This window comes from Mustela lutreola, chromosome 1 (assembly GCF_030435805.1).
Source record: "Mustela lutreola isolate mMusLut2 chromosome 1, mMusLut2.pri, whole genome shotgun sequence".
In the NCBI taxonomy this organism is placed as follows: domain Eukaryota; kingdom Metazoa; phylum Chordata; class Mammalia; order Carnivora; family Mustelidae; genus Mustela; species Mustela lutreola.
Window position 1 is genome coordinate 88,674,376 of NC_081290.1, and position 16,436 is coordinate 88,690,811.

General features: G+C 35.4%; 1 protein-coding gene across 6 annotated transcripts in view; it reads left to right on the plus strand.

Annotated features, from left to right (window-relative positions):
- TRPC3 (transient receptor potential cation channel subfamily C member 3) overlaps positions 1-16,436 on the plus strand; it is a 76,216-nt gene that overhangs the window by 53,677 nt on the left and 6,103 nt on the right. For 2 of the 6 annotated variants that reach the window (XM_059169058.1, XM_059169075.1), the window contains 2 exons: positions 578-661; positions 15,823-15,898. In XM_059169058.1, coding sequence (XP_059025041.1) covers positions 578-661; positions 15,823-15,898 — 160 coding nt within the window. The remainder of the gene's footprint in view (positions 1-577; positions 662-15,822; positions 15,899-16,436) is intronic. The other 4 variants (XM_059169067.1, XM_059169084.1, XM_059169095.1 and 1 more) reach the window with 3 other exon arrangements.

The window sequence follows — 16,436 nt, forward strand, 5'->3', positions numbered from 1 at the left end:
GCGTGTTTCTGTTCAAGGGTAGGAGAAAAATATAGGCTCAGGAGCAGACAGTTGCTTCTAGGCATCTTTGCCTTCTAGATGCCATGAATACATTTTGATAATTATGTTTAGTATGAGCCAGATTTGTGGGGTTTTTATACTTGATTTATTTGACAGAGAAAGAGACAGCGAGAGAGGGAACACAAGCAGGGGGAGTGGGAGAGGGAGAAGCAGGCTTCCTGCTGAGCACGGAAACTATTGTGGGCCTCGATCCCTGAACCCTGGGATCACAACCTGAGCCAAAGGCAGACGCTTAACAGACTGAGCCACCCAGGCAACCCCGTGAGCCAGATTTTAAAATACGTTTTCAGTTCTACTGCAGTACACCTTGTGAACATCTTGATAAGTGTGAGCATGTTGCTCACGTGAATTTTTACCATTGGAAATATATTAAATCACTTATGAAATTCAACTTCCACAAAATGTCCCTTGGAAGTGTTGACTCCAGAAATGTTATCGAGGAGAATATAGTAGATTATATTTTTGATTTCCCAATGAATGTATTCTAATTTACTAGGTTAATTGTATTTTTTCCTAGTTAAACCTCTTCACTCAGTCTAACTCAAGAGTTTTTGAATCACACAGTTTTAACAGCATTCTCAACCAACCAACACGTTATCAGGTAAGCATTCAATAGATGTTTCTCTTTACCTGTATATAATTCCATGTATGTGTATGCGTGTGTAGTGAGTAGAATTGTGTTCTGTTGTATTATGAGGATAGAACAGTACAGAAAAAAAATAGTATGTTAGTTGGACAGGACTTTAGAAATCAGAGTCTGGGTCCTCATTTTTTTGGTTGAAGAAGAAGAGTTCTTTGTAATATTAAAAGCAAAGTGTTGCCACAGTTTGCAAAGAATACCTTCAAATACCTTGAGCTGGAAAAGCAGTGAAAGATATGATATATTGGGAAAATAATGCTCTCACAGTATGGAAACCTGATACACATCTCTGGGTAATCCATTTTCCCCATGGATTCTTAGGTTATATTGTTTCATCAGTACTACTTTAAAATGTGTTTTGCATTTTGATATTAGATGTGACATTTGAATACTAAATTCCAACTCAGAAGAAGTTGTAGCTTTTTACTTTCCATCTGATTGATCATTTTGACTATGAAATCTATAGATTGCTGATGTGTACCAGATCACAAGAATGAGGATCCAGGAATTTGCAATGTACAGCGATGTCAGTTAATGGGTGCAGTTTTGTATCATTTTCTTGAAGCAGCACATTCTGCAAAATTGCTTGTCCAAGCCTTTTTAATGGTTACCTTATATCCCATTATATGGTTATATTTAACATGTCAGTGTTCTATCAATGGAAATAGAAGATATGGTCAATATTTAGCTGTTACAAGCAACACTGTATATATGACATTTGAAATATGTGCAAATCTGTGAAATTGGTATCTAAACATTTTAATTTTTTAGTTATCAAATTGATTTTGATGGACCTTGTGCCAATTTATATTCTGTATTCTTACAATAAATGTATGAGAGAGCGCATTTCCTCCTAAATGTACCAACAGCGTATTAGTAGAGGTATTTTTAGTCTTTGCCAAATAGATGGGTGAATATGGTATCACAGCGTAGTTTTATTTGGCATCCTTTGTGATGAACAAACTTGACCATCTTGTTATGTTTACTGTTCCTTATGTTTGAGATCCTATGTATTTACTTTTCTTTTTTGTTATAAATTAAGAGGCTTTTTTGTTATAAATTAAGAGGCTTTTGTTATAAATTAAGAGGAATTCTTTTAAGAATTATTTAAAAAATTCTTTTAAGAAAATTGGCCCTTTGCCTGTGATATGAGTTGAAAAAAATTTTCTTCTGTTTGCTTTGTATTTTTTAAAATATTTTTTCCTGGGGTGCCTGGATGGCTCAGTCGCTTAAGCTGCTACCTTTAGATCAGGTCACGATCCCAGGGTCCTGGGATGGAACCCTGCATTGGCTCGGCAGGGGGCCTGCTTCTCCCTCTGACTGCCACTCCCTCTGCTTATACTCTCTCTCTTTCTGTGTCAAATAAATAAATAAAATCTTTTAAAAAAATATATTTTCCCCAACCTTCTGATTTTTGTATAGTCAGCTCCACAAACTTTTTATGGCTTTAGATTTTGTATCCTGTTTAGAAAGGTCTTTCCCCGTGTAAGAATACTTAAGACGTTTTTACACACATTTTCTTTAGTACTTATGGTGACACATTCTATATGAAAATCTTTGACCCATGTAGAATATATTTTGAAGCAAAGTGTGAGGTGGGGAATCCAAATTTATTTTTTTCCAGATGATTATATAGCTGAATATATTAAATAATTATCTTTTTATTGATTTTTTAAAAAACGATTTTATTTATTTGTTTGTCAGAGAAAAAGCGCACTGGGCAGGCAGAGGGAGAAGCAGGGTCCCCGCTGAGCAAGGAACCCAATGCGGGACTTGATCCCCGGGTCCTGGGATCATGACCTGAGCCAAAGGCAGATGCTTGACCAACTGAGCCACCCAGGATCCCTTTAGTGACTTGAAATATCACCTTTATCACTTACTAAATTTCTTTATCTCCTTAGATTTATTTCTATGCTTTCCATATGTGATAGAACCATATTATTTTAATTATTATAGTTTAGAATAAAAGTCAAACAAAATATATAGACACAAACACACACATATGCATGTTCTTGAAGACTTACTTTACATAATATTATGGCTCTTCTTTTTTGTTAATATTTATATTGAACTTTAGAGTCAGCTTGGGTAGTTTGCAAAATATCCTATTGGTATTTTTATTGTGATTGTATTAACTTAAGTAAAATTGGGTTCTTTATAATATTCTGACCTCCTTTTCAAGAACATGATACATCTCTCCATTTATTCAGATCTTCATATGTGTATTCAGTATCATAAAGTATCCTCTTATCATTCATATTAATTAGGATTAAGTTTGGTGCAAACCACACAAAACCACCAAATACCATCCACTAAGTAGTTTAAAAAAAAAAAAAAACGATAAATTTATTTCTCTTCACCTATTCAAAAAGTCAGGAGGGGGTCACTTCCAGGGCTGGTATGGTACCTACCAATGTCAGGGACCAAGGCTCTTGGATCATATAATTCTGTCGTGACTGGCTTTCAGTCTAACATGCTCTCATGGTCCAAGAAAGCTATTGGAGCTCTAGCTCTTACGTATGCATTCCAGAATACATTTAGAATGTGATAGGGAGAAAGACAATCCTCTCTTCTGTAAGGATCTTCTGTAAAGCTTCACAACTTACCTGCAATGGAGGGTGGGAAATAAAGCCATAATTCCTAGTGGCTATTTGCCAAGCTAAAAAACCCAGGAAAAGAATTGGCAGTCTCTGCTGAAATGAATAATATTACTTGTCTTGGTGCTTATCTTTATGTCTTTACACATACTTCTATCTCTGTTACTTGATTTATAAGTTGCAAGTTTTCTCTTTTGATCCTCCAGCTCTAAAATATGAGAAAATCAATGTGTTTATTTTCTCTTCCATCATTTCCCCCTTCCCCCAGCTTTTGTTGATTAAATTATTAGAACTTGCCAGGGAGGAGGAGAAAAAAACTTTTCTTTACCCATTATGTTCTGTCACTGGGGCCTGTCAATTAAACTGACAAAGACAGATTAATAGGGGAAGAAAACCCACAGTTTATTTACACACACAAAGTGTACATGCACTGGAGAACTCAGTGATGAATAACTCAAGAGAGTAGTTTGAATTTGGAGCTTATATACCATCTTATCAATGGGTAGTAAATTTGGGGAGACATGACAAGACAGAGGAAAAGGGGTTTGGGTTCCCAGGGTAGTAAGTTACGGGAGGGTAATATTTGAGGTAAAATTAAGATTTGATTGTGCAGGGGCACCTGAGTGGTTCAGTGGGTTAAGCCTCTGCATTCGGCTCAGGTCATGATCTCAGGGTCCTGGGATCAAGCCCTGCATCAGGCTCTCTGCTTAGCGGGGAGCCTGCTTCTCCCTCTTTTTCTGCCTGCCTTTCTGCCTACTTGTGATCTCTCTCTCTCTGTGTCAAATAAATAAATAAAATCTTTAAAAAAAAAGATTTGATTGTGCAGCTTCATCTCAGTTCCAATTCTCTGTCTCCAGTGATGATGATTGTTTTAATTCCTCCTGATATGGGATAAGAGAGAGGCAAGATCTTCGCAAAGGGAAGTTTATGTCTTGCTTTTAGACAGATAGGAGAAGGGTAGTGAGCTCTTTCTGTGGTTTCTGCTTCTTAATTGACTTCAGCTCAAAGTAATCCTCATACCAAAGTGCTGTATATTGGGGTGACATGTTCTGATCCCTTTCACTACCTGGTCAGGATTATGACCTACATTTGCTTTCATTTTGGTTCCACAGAGTCCAAACTCACCAGTGATCATTTTGCCTTAATTTTTGTTTGTGGGTTGAAGTTTGTCTTCCTTTAGTTTCTTCAAAAAGAGCTCATGGGAACTATGTTCTCTGAGTTTTTTCACATGCTTAACTATTTTCTATATATTTGTATTGACTTGCTATACAATTGTTTGATATGACTTTACTTTCTTAATGTGTTTGTAAACTGCTCCACTGCTCCTAGAATGAAATGCTAATGTGGAAAGATTTGAAGCTGGATTGCTTTTCTTTAAACCACTGAGCCACCCAGGCACCTTGGATTGCTTTTCTTATATGGTTGACCTGAGATTTTAATTTAAATGCCCAAATTTTCTTCGTTTATTTCTTAAATCCAGTAACTTGCTATTGTTTATTCTGTAGGTGAATCTGCATGGATTTTTTTCTGACACAAAGTATGACTCTTAAATCCATACATTCAAGTCTTCTTTTATTTCTGAATAATTTTCTTAAATTATATCTTGAAATATTTTTTCTGTTCCTCTATTTGGGTTATCTTCTTTAAAGATACCAGTTAGATGGGATGCCTGGGTGGCTCAGCTGGTTAAGCGGCTGCCTTTGGCTCAGGTCATGATCCTAGCGTCCTGGGATCGAGTCCCGCATCAGACTCCTTGCTCAGCAGGGAGCCTGCTTCTCCCTCTGCCTACACTCTGTCTGCTTGTGCTCACTCTCGCTCCTCTCTCTCTCTGACAAATAAATAAATAAAATCTTAAAAAAAAAAAAAGATACCACTTAGATGCCTGCTGAATCTTCTTTGCCTATCTCCATAGGTACCATTTTTATTCTATTTCACTTGAATTCCTCATCCATTTCTCCTTTTTTGGCTCCTTTTTCCTCATACTGTATCTTTTTTGGGGTCTGCCTTCATATGTGCTCCTTAAGTTCACCTTTCATTTCTGTGATGGTTTTATTTTTTTCTTTCTCCTCTTCTTCAGATTTTCAAGTTTATATATCACTTCCCTTTTTTGGCTCACCTTATTTTCCTTGGCCTCTTGTGCTCTTATTTTAAAGACATGATTGGCTCATATATTTTTTTTAATATCTTTTAATGATGGCATCATGTATTTTCATCTTTTCTTTAACATGTTACTGGTGAGTTTTCTTTACTTGCTGTTTCTTTTATTCTTTTTTTCTTGAGCTATCTTCATAATAGACTTTGTGGAGATTCCTTACTTATTATCACTTGGTTTTGAACAAAGTGAGCTTTTGAACCGGCTGCTTTCAGGAGTTTGGAGTGGTGTTGGAGAATTCCAGATGCTTATTCTCAGCTAATAGGATTTTCCTTTAGGCACAGGATTGTATATGTTTACTTCTTCTCCATGTTTCCCTGTCAGAAAATAGCATCAAAGACTAGTCAGACATTCCCTCTCAACCTCACTGAATACTTCTAGAAAATATGGCTTTCCTTCATAATTTCTCCTTCCCTTTTCTATTCTAAGCTTCTTGAGATTTTGTATCAGAAAGTCAAGGGAAGTTCTCAACCATGAATGTCTGCCCTTGTCATTTTCTTATACTCCCACTTGATCTTTTCACATAACCTTTCTAAAAAAGAATATGGATGTCTCTAAGTTTCATCAAAGGACCTTTCTTTCTGTTTCTTATTCTCCTTGTTGCTTTTGAGTGACTTAGAAGTGGGGGAAATTCCCAAGTTTACTGTCAAATTCAAACTTCTTGTGGTCTGCAAATTGTTATGCTTCTATAAACTCCGAGAAAAAAAGTTTTGATCAGCAATCAAACTTCATATGCCAATCAAACTTCATATAAATGCCTTGATTATATTTAGATAAAGTCTCTTTATTATGAACTTCACAAATGATAACAATTGGTTTAGTTGTTATCGATATTTTTTAGGCAGTGTATTTTAATATACGACCCGCCTTAAAGAAATCCTAGATCCTAATCTGCTAAATGGGGGTTATTTCCTTCAAAGTGGTAACCTTTTGGGGTACACCAATGCTGATGGTGCTACCATAGCTTAGAATATTTTTGGAATATCTCTAAAGAATTACTTTTATACTTACTTCATAAGATACACAAAAATGCTTTATTCTCATTACTAAACTCAGATAATTATTCACATTATTAACTGAGTCAATGCCATAGTAACTTTACATATTTTTCAAAAATAGTCACATCCATCTTCAAAAAACACATGGCCACCACCGGTTGGTTTTACCACCATATGCGTTTTAGATCTAAATGAGTATTTCCTCACCATTTACCTCAAAAGCAGAGAGATTCAAATGTGTCTCAAAGTACAACAGAGGAAGAGTTTACAAAATTCTTTCATTGTTGACAGTATTATTTATATTAGCATTAATTAGTAATAGTATGCTGAGATCATTTTCGTTATGTATGTACAGATTTTTTTTTTTTTAACAGAACTAAGGATGAGTTTTCTGAAAACATAAGGTCTTGGAGGGATGGCCTTGATTGAATTCTGTTCATGAATACCTGTGTTAGTTCAAGTTAAAGGTACATAGATATGCTAAGGTGACCTTAAGAAAAGGGAGGTTTTTCTAAGGCTGCACAGAGGCAAGGCTGTAGGTTCTTGGGTCCTGTTATCTCTGGGGTCTCTGGTAGCAGCTCTGCTTTAACCAGCTTCTTTGACTTGGGGACAACTTTGGCCCAGGTAGTATCAGGCTGTCTTTGGCCCACATGGTAGTCTCTGATCTAATCCATGAAGGTTAACATAGGTGGCTTGGTTTTACTGGAAAGCACATGGCAGTTTTTCTCTAAAGGAAGCAATATGACACATTCATATTAAGCTTCACTCACAGTGAGTTTGAAGGCACATTTAAGACTCCCACTATTCAGAATGGTCCTTCATTATAAGGATATAAAGTTACAGTCCATGCCTTCAAGGATCTCTCTCTCCCTGGAATGGAAAGGTGGAGTTGAGTTGGGAAGGAAGTGAAGGGCAGAAAAAAGTAGATGAACGTCACACAACCCTGTGTTTGTGGCCATGTGATGTAGGTGAAACGTAAAGAAATGGTATGAGAACCTAGGGAAACCAAGAGGAGAGGAATATTTGAAAACTGATCAAATAGAAAAAGTGATTGTTTCTCTAAAGAACAGAACTTGGACTAGTGGTTAGAAGGTACAATAAAGCAGATTTGGTGCAATACAAAAGAATTGTTTTTAAACTGCTACGGTTGTCTAAAAATAGATTAAATCAGCTGTCCGGAAAGTGTTTTAGGCTCTGAATCACAGCTGTTGGTTCAGAGGCTGGGCAATGGTGATGGGTCAGGCCGTCTCAAAGTGAGTGGTATGAAAATATGAAAAACATGTGACTTCCAAGGTCCCTTCCCTCTCTAAAATTTTATTCTTCTGAGTTCTTTATGCTTGTTTCTTTTTACATATAATTTAATTTTATTTTTTTTTCTGTGTTCCAAAATTCATTGTTTATGCACCACACCCAGTGCTCCATGCAAATATGTACGCTCCATAATACCCACCACGGGGCTCACCCAACACCCATCCCCTTCTCCTCCAAAACCCTCAGTTTGTTTCTCAGAGTCCACAGTCTCTCATGGCTTGTCCCCACCTCCGATTTCCCCCAACTCACTTCTCCTTTCCAACTCCCAATGAGTTTTGCCTTATAGTCATACTTTAAAGATTGCTACTATCCCTATTATGGAACTCCTGATAACAGTTAAATTTGGCTTCTCTATAGAATTAAATGAGAAAATGAAGGTAAAGGTACTTGAGAGAATGTTTCACAGTTGTTACTTGAATTTGAATCAGTGAAAAATAAGAAAGTGAGAAGAAAAGCTTTGATGCCTTTTGGGAACAAAGAACATATCTATATATCCAGCCACCCACATTTCATTCCTTTTCCCAGTCTGAATGGAGAGTTGAGAAAGGAACTCAGATTTATTAGCAAGAGATAATGTTTATGGTAACTACTACCTAGGCTTTCCACCCTGGATAGAGAAAATTCATAGTCTACTCCACAAAAGTCACAATATCTACCTTAAAGAGTGACTCACAGGATCATATCAAGAAATTTGGGTAGTTTCTGGAGATGTGTGAACTGTGGAAATCAATCTATAGACTTCTTTATGCCTTTAGTTTTCTATTCCATTAGTTAGTAACTTGACCAAGAAGGGAAAATGATGAAACTGTTATTCGTCAATTTAGTTAAGGAATCAGTTGAAAATTTAAAGATAATATTTATAATGGTAATTTTACGTGTCACATATGTTTTATGATCTTTGCCTGTATAACCATCATTATTAAGATTGGTTAATCAAGATTTGCTTTACAGAAGCATACATGATAATGAAAGCATAATAGTTATGTTAATTGAGCACCTACCGTGTAATTTACCTATATTATTTCTTTTACAGTGTATATTGTAACATTTCCAGTACGCAATTTTAGTTGCCAAGGTTCCACAGCTTATAAATAATGGAGTCACAACTCAAATCCAGGCAATTTGCCCTTACAGCCCACTTTTTTAACTGCTTACACAATACTGCCTCGGGTTCACCAGACAAGCCACCTAATAGAATGGAAATGGCCAGCCTTTGCCCCTTCTCTGAATTGTACATAATTTTGGAATTCACATGAATTATTTTTCCAACATGAACTGAGGGATGGACTGTTGCCAGGTAGTGCCATGTGTGGAGAAACTGAGTTCAATCCAACATCAGGTATCTTCTTGCCTTGTAGAGAAGCTCAAATTTAGGATGGTGGTAGATATAAATATATTTAAACTGTAAATATTAAGATAAAAAAAACTTTTTTAAAAATGAGAATTTTTATGGGATACATGAAAAACCTAAAACACCCAATTTTGAAGGGAAAAAAAATTTAAACCTGTAACCATAATTTTCCCTATAGGTCAAAGATGAATGTATCTACCTGCAGTGAAAGAATTTAATCTGAGTGACTCTGTACAGGTGTTTCTAGGGAATCTGTACTCTATTTGAATTTTTAAAATATTTTATTTTCCTATCTTCTTTCTTTCTGGCAGTAAATATGCTTTAAAAAATACCGTACATCTTTTCATAGACTTTTTCTAAGTATAGTTTTGGATTATGTTAAATATTTTAGAGAATATTCTATTAGAGCATATGGGTAGCAATATCTTAGTCTTCACATTTTACCTTCATAAATAATGCTAGCAAGAATGAACCTCTTCTAAGCAGAAATCCTGCTTTTACATGCGCTTGATGATTTAATCCATACAACCTCTGAATTTTTATTACCCCCATTTTTTAATATGGAGGAAATGGGAGCTTAGGGAGTTTACGCACCTTAAGTTCACTCAGCTAATAAATAAAGACCTGTTCAAAGTCAGAGATTTTTTTTACTCCAAACTCATTCTGCCTCATTTTAATTTTTGAGCAGTTTTATTTTTTTGTAGAGATAGGATTTCTAAATAACACATTTCTGAATGGTTCTAAACAAGCCCTTAGAAGCTCTGAAATTTTCTCAGTTTATGTATTAGCTGAAGTGTTTACAGCTTTGTTTGTAAAAGTGAAATATGTTTGTCTGTTTATTATAATTGAAGGGCTATTGCTGCTGGAAATGGAATGAATGCCCAGACTGGTGAAGCACATCAGTTTGTTAGGCAGCATTAAAAGCCTACTCGGAAGAATATTTTAATTGTTTTTATTTTATTATATTTTAAATTTTGATGATAAACTATTCCATACACAGAATGGTACCACAAATATCCTGGTAGACATCTGTGCCACTACCGTCTTGATTTAATAAGTGCTAACATTTTGCCATATTCTTTTTGACCTTTTGGATTTTTTGATACAACTAAATGCCCCCACCCTATCCCATTAGCTCTTATCCTTCCATGAGGATCTTTACTATTTTGAAGTTCAAGTATGTTCTTCCCATGTATGCTTCTCTATATTTTTACTTTCATAAGTACATTCATAATTTTATGTACTAGTTTTATGTGTTTTTAAAATATACATAAACAAATAATATACTACATATTCTGCACTTTTTCCACTTTATGCTTTTGAGAATTACCTATATTGATACATGTACATCTTGTTTTCCATTCTCACTGTTATAGTGTAATATTCCATTGTATGAATAAACCATTTTGTTTTTTATTCCTCTGTTGATGAATATTTCTCTTATTTTCCTTCTCTATTATAAATAATGCTGTATTTAAGATCTTAATAAGTGTCTACTTTTGCACATTTCTAAGTGTTTTTCTGGATGACCTACCTGGGAGTAGTTTATCAGTTTATAGTTCCATCAACATGGTACAAGAGTTTCTCACTGTTTGCAGAAGCACTTGGTATTAACAGATTTTAAAACATTTGTCTACTAAAAAACAACTGCCCCGTACATCTTAAAAAATGTGGGTCTCATGAAAGACAAAGGCCAAGGAACTGTTCCAGATAAAAGAAGACTAAAGATAAATAACATCTGAAAGCAGTATTATTCCTCAGGAAAAAGAAACTGAATATGTATTAAACAGTTCTTGACCCATGTTAATTTTTCTAAAGTTTGATCATTGTAGGATGGTTATATAAGAGAATATTCTTGTTCTTTGGGAATACTGAAGTATTTATTTATTTATTTATTTATTTATTTATTTATTAAAGATTCTATTTATTTATCGGGGTGGGGGGGAGCGAGCACAGGCAGACAGAATGGCAGGCAGAGGCAGAGGGAGAAGCAGGCTCCCGCCGAGCAAGGAGCCCGATGTGGGACTCAATCCCAGGATGCTGGGATCATGACCTGAGCTGAAGGCAGCTGCTTAACCAACTGAGCCACCCAGGCGTCCCAATACTGAAGTATTTAAAGATAAAGGGACATGATGTCTGAAAATTCTTTTCAAATGCCTTAGCAGTATAATAATATATAGACAGTGAGATAAAGCAAGGTAGCAACTTTCTCACACTGGTGAATCTAGGTAAAGAGTATATGTGAATTCGTTTTACTTTCAGCTCTTCGATAGATATGAAGTCTTTTTGGAAGAAAAAATGTTCGCTAAACTCATAGGTGTGAATGCATTTGTTATTTTAATTTACTCTTCTCTGATTACTAAGTGAAATTGAACATCTTTTTATATGTTGGTCATTCAGATTTCCTTTTTTGTGAATTTAAATTCCTTTTCCTGATTCTACTTGCCTATTTGCCTTTTCCTTATTGACTTCTCAAAATTCTGTAATATTCTTCATCCCCATTCTTTTTTTTTTTTTAAGATTTTATTTATTTGACAGACAGAGATCACAAGTAGGCAGAGAAGCAGGCAGAGAGAGAGAGGGAAGCAGGCTCACTGCTGAGCAGAGAGCCTGATGCAGGGCTTGATCCCAGGACCCCGAGATCATGACCTGAGCTGAAAGACAGAGGCTTAACCCATTGAGCCACTCAGGCACCCCCATTCCAATTCTTTGTTGATGTGTTTCGCAAACAACTTCTCTTTTCGGTTTGTCTTTTAACTTTGGGTAATGGGTTTATTAGGGCGTCTCAGCCTATGAGTGTATAAAATAACTTTGTTTTCAATATTTTCCCACTAACTGTCCTATTTGGGACTCTTCTTTTCTGTTGGATGGAGGATCCCTTTACAACATCTTGTCAAGACTCCAAAACTCTCCAGTAACTTGGTTATTAAAAAGTCTCTTATTTATAATTAAAGAAGACAGTTAAGTTTATCTTGAACCATGAATGTCCAAATCAAATCTAAATCTCTTCTCCTCCTTACTCCTAGCATAAATGAAACCTTTCCATGTCTCTAGTGGAGAAAGGCTATGATCTGCTTTGTATATACATCCATCCCCTAACTCATCAAGGCATCCTCTGCCATGTGGAGTGGGAAGAACAAGCCAAAGGGCAAGCATTTTTCCACTTGAGTGAACCGTGGGTGCAGCTTCCTCCTTGTTTGTCACTACTGCTCTAATGCTGGACAAGTTTTAACGTCCTCACTGTGGCAGGCACCCATATGCTGCCTTTGTAACTGGGCTGGGAGCATAGTGAGAGTGTTTGAAAAAGCCACGGGGGCTACCTCCCCTTTGCCTAGCTCCTGAAGCAGAGATCTAGCCCTGACTTCAAGTTCACATCCAATTTTCACTTTTCCATAAGGACAGCCTGTTATCCCAGTCCCATTCATTGAATAGACTCCCCTTTCCCACTGATGTGTATTAATGCCTTCCACCAATACAGTGGAAATTTTATCTGTTTGCCAAATAATGGGAGTACAGGTTGACCCAATGGCTGTTATACTCTTAACTGAGTTCTTTTTTCGCCCTGACTTAATTGCCAGGAGCAGGTCAGCAAGTTTACTGGGATCAATATTTAATTGGGAGCAGGATGCCAGACTTTTGGTTTAGGCAACTATAATCTTTATGAGTGATTGCCTTGGCTTTTCCCCCTCCCTTGGCTTCTGGGGATTGGAGGTACCCTATCTTCCTTCCTTCCACCCAGAAAGAAAGAATAATCTCTTCACCCCAAAAGCCCCTGACTCCTCCCATGTCTCAGTCCTTTTCCTTATATGGAGTGAGGAGGGAATTCATGGGAAGTACTGGTCTAGTGAGTTTCAGTAAGCCTTGAGAGGTGGCTGGCCCCAACTGCTAGTGACAGGTTGGTCTTAGACCATGGAGTACTTAGCATCCTTTCTCATCAGTTTTGGATTTATCAACAATTTCAGGACAACCAGAAAAATCTCATTTGACATAAGGTTACATTTCATTGGTATTCTTTCTTGCATAAAAGTTTTAAAATGTTTTAATATAGTCAGATTTATTCTTCCTTGTGGCTTATCCTTTCCTTTAGCTTTTTCAAGATGTATTTCTCTATTCCTTTAAAAATTTTGCTTTTCACATTTAGACCTTTTATCTATTTGACTTGAAAAATTTGTTTTATATATGATATGAGGTAGAGATCTAATTTTAATTTTCCCTTAAGAATAGTTCTTGTCTTGGTCCTATTTGTCAGTCTTTTCTTTCCCGGTGATTTGTATTACTGCCTTTCAAATTGTTTTTAACTGATAACCATTTCTTTGTATTTTCTTTCTATAGGAATCACCTTTGCTGTCCCCTAAGGTTAAGTAGATCCCTGACATGTCCACCCATCATAGTGAATTGTTCCAATGACATTTTATTAGATAGAGTAGGAGCTGTGCTTACTGTTGCATCCCTAACATTTAGGACAGTACCTGGCACCAAGCTGTCTTTCAATAAATATTTGGCGAATGAACAAGCAGGTCCAAGCCAAGTCCACCCAGCTATGAGTCTGCCCTGAAGTCTAGATTCCACAGAATTCAATAGGTTTTCTATTTTACTACAATTGGTAAAATGGGTTTTTCCTTTCCAGTAGCATAGTTTCTCTCTTGATCTGTTATTCTTTGAGATAGACATTTTGAATATTCCTAGATTTCTCCCTTTCCTTGAGCTTGGTATCTAATGGGTCACTTAGCTTCATGATTTCTACTTTCTTAACTATATCTTCCCTTCAGCTCAGGCCTTTTCCCCCCTTCCTTCCTTTATTTTTTTAATGTGGTATTTGATATATGTACAATAATTTAAGTAACACATAATAAATTATAATGACATGTATGCTTATAGAAACCACCACTTCCCTGAAAATGGTGACATTCTCTGCCCATTGCCTCTACTTAGGTGCTCCTTCCTGGCCCACCCCTTGCCTCCACCTATGAGGTAATTGCTAAGTTGAAGTTTGAGTTTCTCATCCTCTTGCTTTAGTTTCCTTTTCAAGTATAAACTTATTACATTAAAAAAATATTCCTAACAATGCATTATGTAGATTTACTTATCGAGCTTTGTAAGAATAGTTTTATACTTTGTGAAGTCTGCAAACTGAATTTTTCATTCAACATTTATGCTTCTAAGTTTCATCCATCCTGTTTTATGTGGCTATGGCTTACTGATTTCATTATTTTATTTCATTAGTGAACACCATGAGATTACATTGTGTAACATACCATGGTTTCTCTATTCTCCTGTTGATCTTTGTTTAGACTGTTTCCTGGTTTGTATTTGCTGCTTTGGACAAGATTGCTATAAATACTGTTGTTTATGTCTCTTGGTCCACTTGTGTAAAGTTTTTCCAGTCTCTGTATCAAGGAGTGGACTTTCTGGGTGAAAGGATGTGCCAGTGCTCAACTTTGAAAGATAATGCCAAATTGCTTCCCAGAGCGATCTGTTTGTATCATGCTGGTAGAGTGTCAAAGTCCCCATTGACTCATATTCTTTCCAACATTTGGCATTATAAAATTTATTATATTTTTCCCTTTTTAGATGTGAAATTGTGTCTCCGTTTAATTGTAAACTGTATTTCCTTGAGAAAAGGATTTGAGATTGTTTTATATGCCTATTGACTTGACTATTCATGATTCCATTTCTATGTAATGCCTGTTTGTCTTTGCCCTTTTTTCTATTGGGCTATTTGAGTTTTTCTTCTTGAATTAAAGTTTTTCGTGTATTTTAAATCCAAATTAAATTATTTATCAGTTGTAAGTATTGCCAATATTTTCTTCCAGTTTGTGGCTTGCTTTTTTGTTTTCTTTATAGTATCTCTATTACAAGAGGTTTGAATGAAGTTTTAATAGTAATAATATTGAATTCATCAATCTTTTCTATTTTAATTGGAATTTTTTTATCTTGTTTAAAAACCATCCAGCTCTACACTGAATTTATAAATACATTTTTCTATGCTTTAAAGGATTTACAAGCTTTATCTTTCACATTTAAGATGCATATGGAATTAATTTTTCATGTATGGTATAAAGTAGAGCTCCAATTTTACTTTACTTTTTCCTTATGGATAAATAGTTATCCTGTAAGAGCATGTCTTTAGATTAAATATGTTTATAATATATATTGCTATGAAAAGAAAACATACAATATCACAAAATAATGGTATTTTGAAAACATAAAATATGTATGTGTGTGTGTATATATATATATAGTATTTAGTATACATACAAAATTTAAAAAGACATACACCAAAATAACAATGATTATCTTTGGATAGTGGGACAATTAATGATCTATGTTTATTTCTTCTTTTCTGTAATTTCCAACTTTTCTCTGTTGAACATATATTTATATATTTTTTTACAGTGAGAAACAAAGTAGTGTTTTTAGATAATAATGTGGTAACACATCTTAAAAAGAAACAATGAATTAATTCTTCCAACTTAACTTTTTTTTAGCTTCTTCCATTCCTATGGGTGGTGGAGAATGTTTGTAGATTATGCAGTAAGTCTTAATAGAAGGTGAAAAATGGTTGAGTTCTGAAATCTTCTATAAATAGTTAGATAAAGTTTTTCTCTCCCAAGCTGCGTTTGCTTTACAGGTATGTAAGTCTCTTTGGAGAATAGGATCCAGGTTACTTATGTGTATCATTGATGATATAATTATTTCTTTTTGATCAACAGCAGATAATGAAAAGACTTATAAAGCGATATGTTCTGAAAGCACAAGTGGACAAAGAAAATGATGAAGTTAATGAAGGTAAGCTTCTTCATCTTGAGAAACATCCTTTTGCAACTAACTTAATGACCTTGGGGAACTTGATATTGATATTGAAGGATACTTTTAAAAATCCAATCTCAGGCAACAGTTCCAAGATTGATAGGAGAATCTTAGGTTACATTTATAAAACTGTCTTTTAAAAGAAAAGGTTATTAAAAATGTCAATCAGAGACAATTGATCTCTACTCAGAATGTCGTAACTGATTCTTAGAATGTAAAACCTGCATCATTCTGGAAGCCTTGTAAGCCCTATTATATAAAGTAGTCAGTAGTTTCAGTTCTGTTGCAGTGAGTTCACATGAGTGTTAACATTTTTGCAACGTTAACATTTTCCAATAAAATAGTTGGCTGGTTGGCTCAAATAGAACATACGTTTCTTCAGAAAAATTTTTGCTTTGTTGTACAGAAAGAAATCTGTAACCCATTTTTCTCATCTCGTGTTTCACTTTTGCCTTTCACTTTTTTTCTTGACTCCTTATTTAAGGTACCTATTTTTCCAGGCATATCCTAGGCAGGG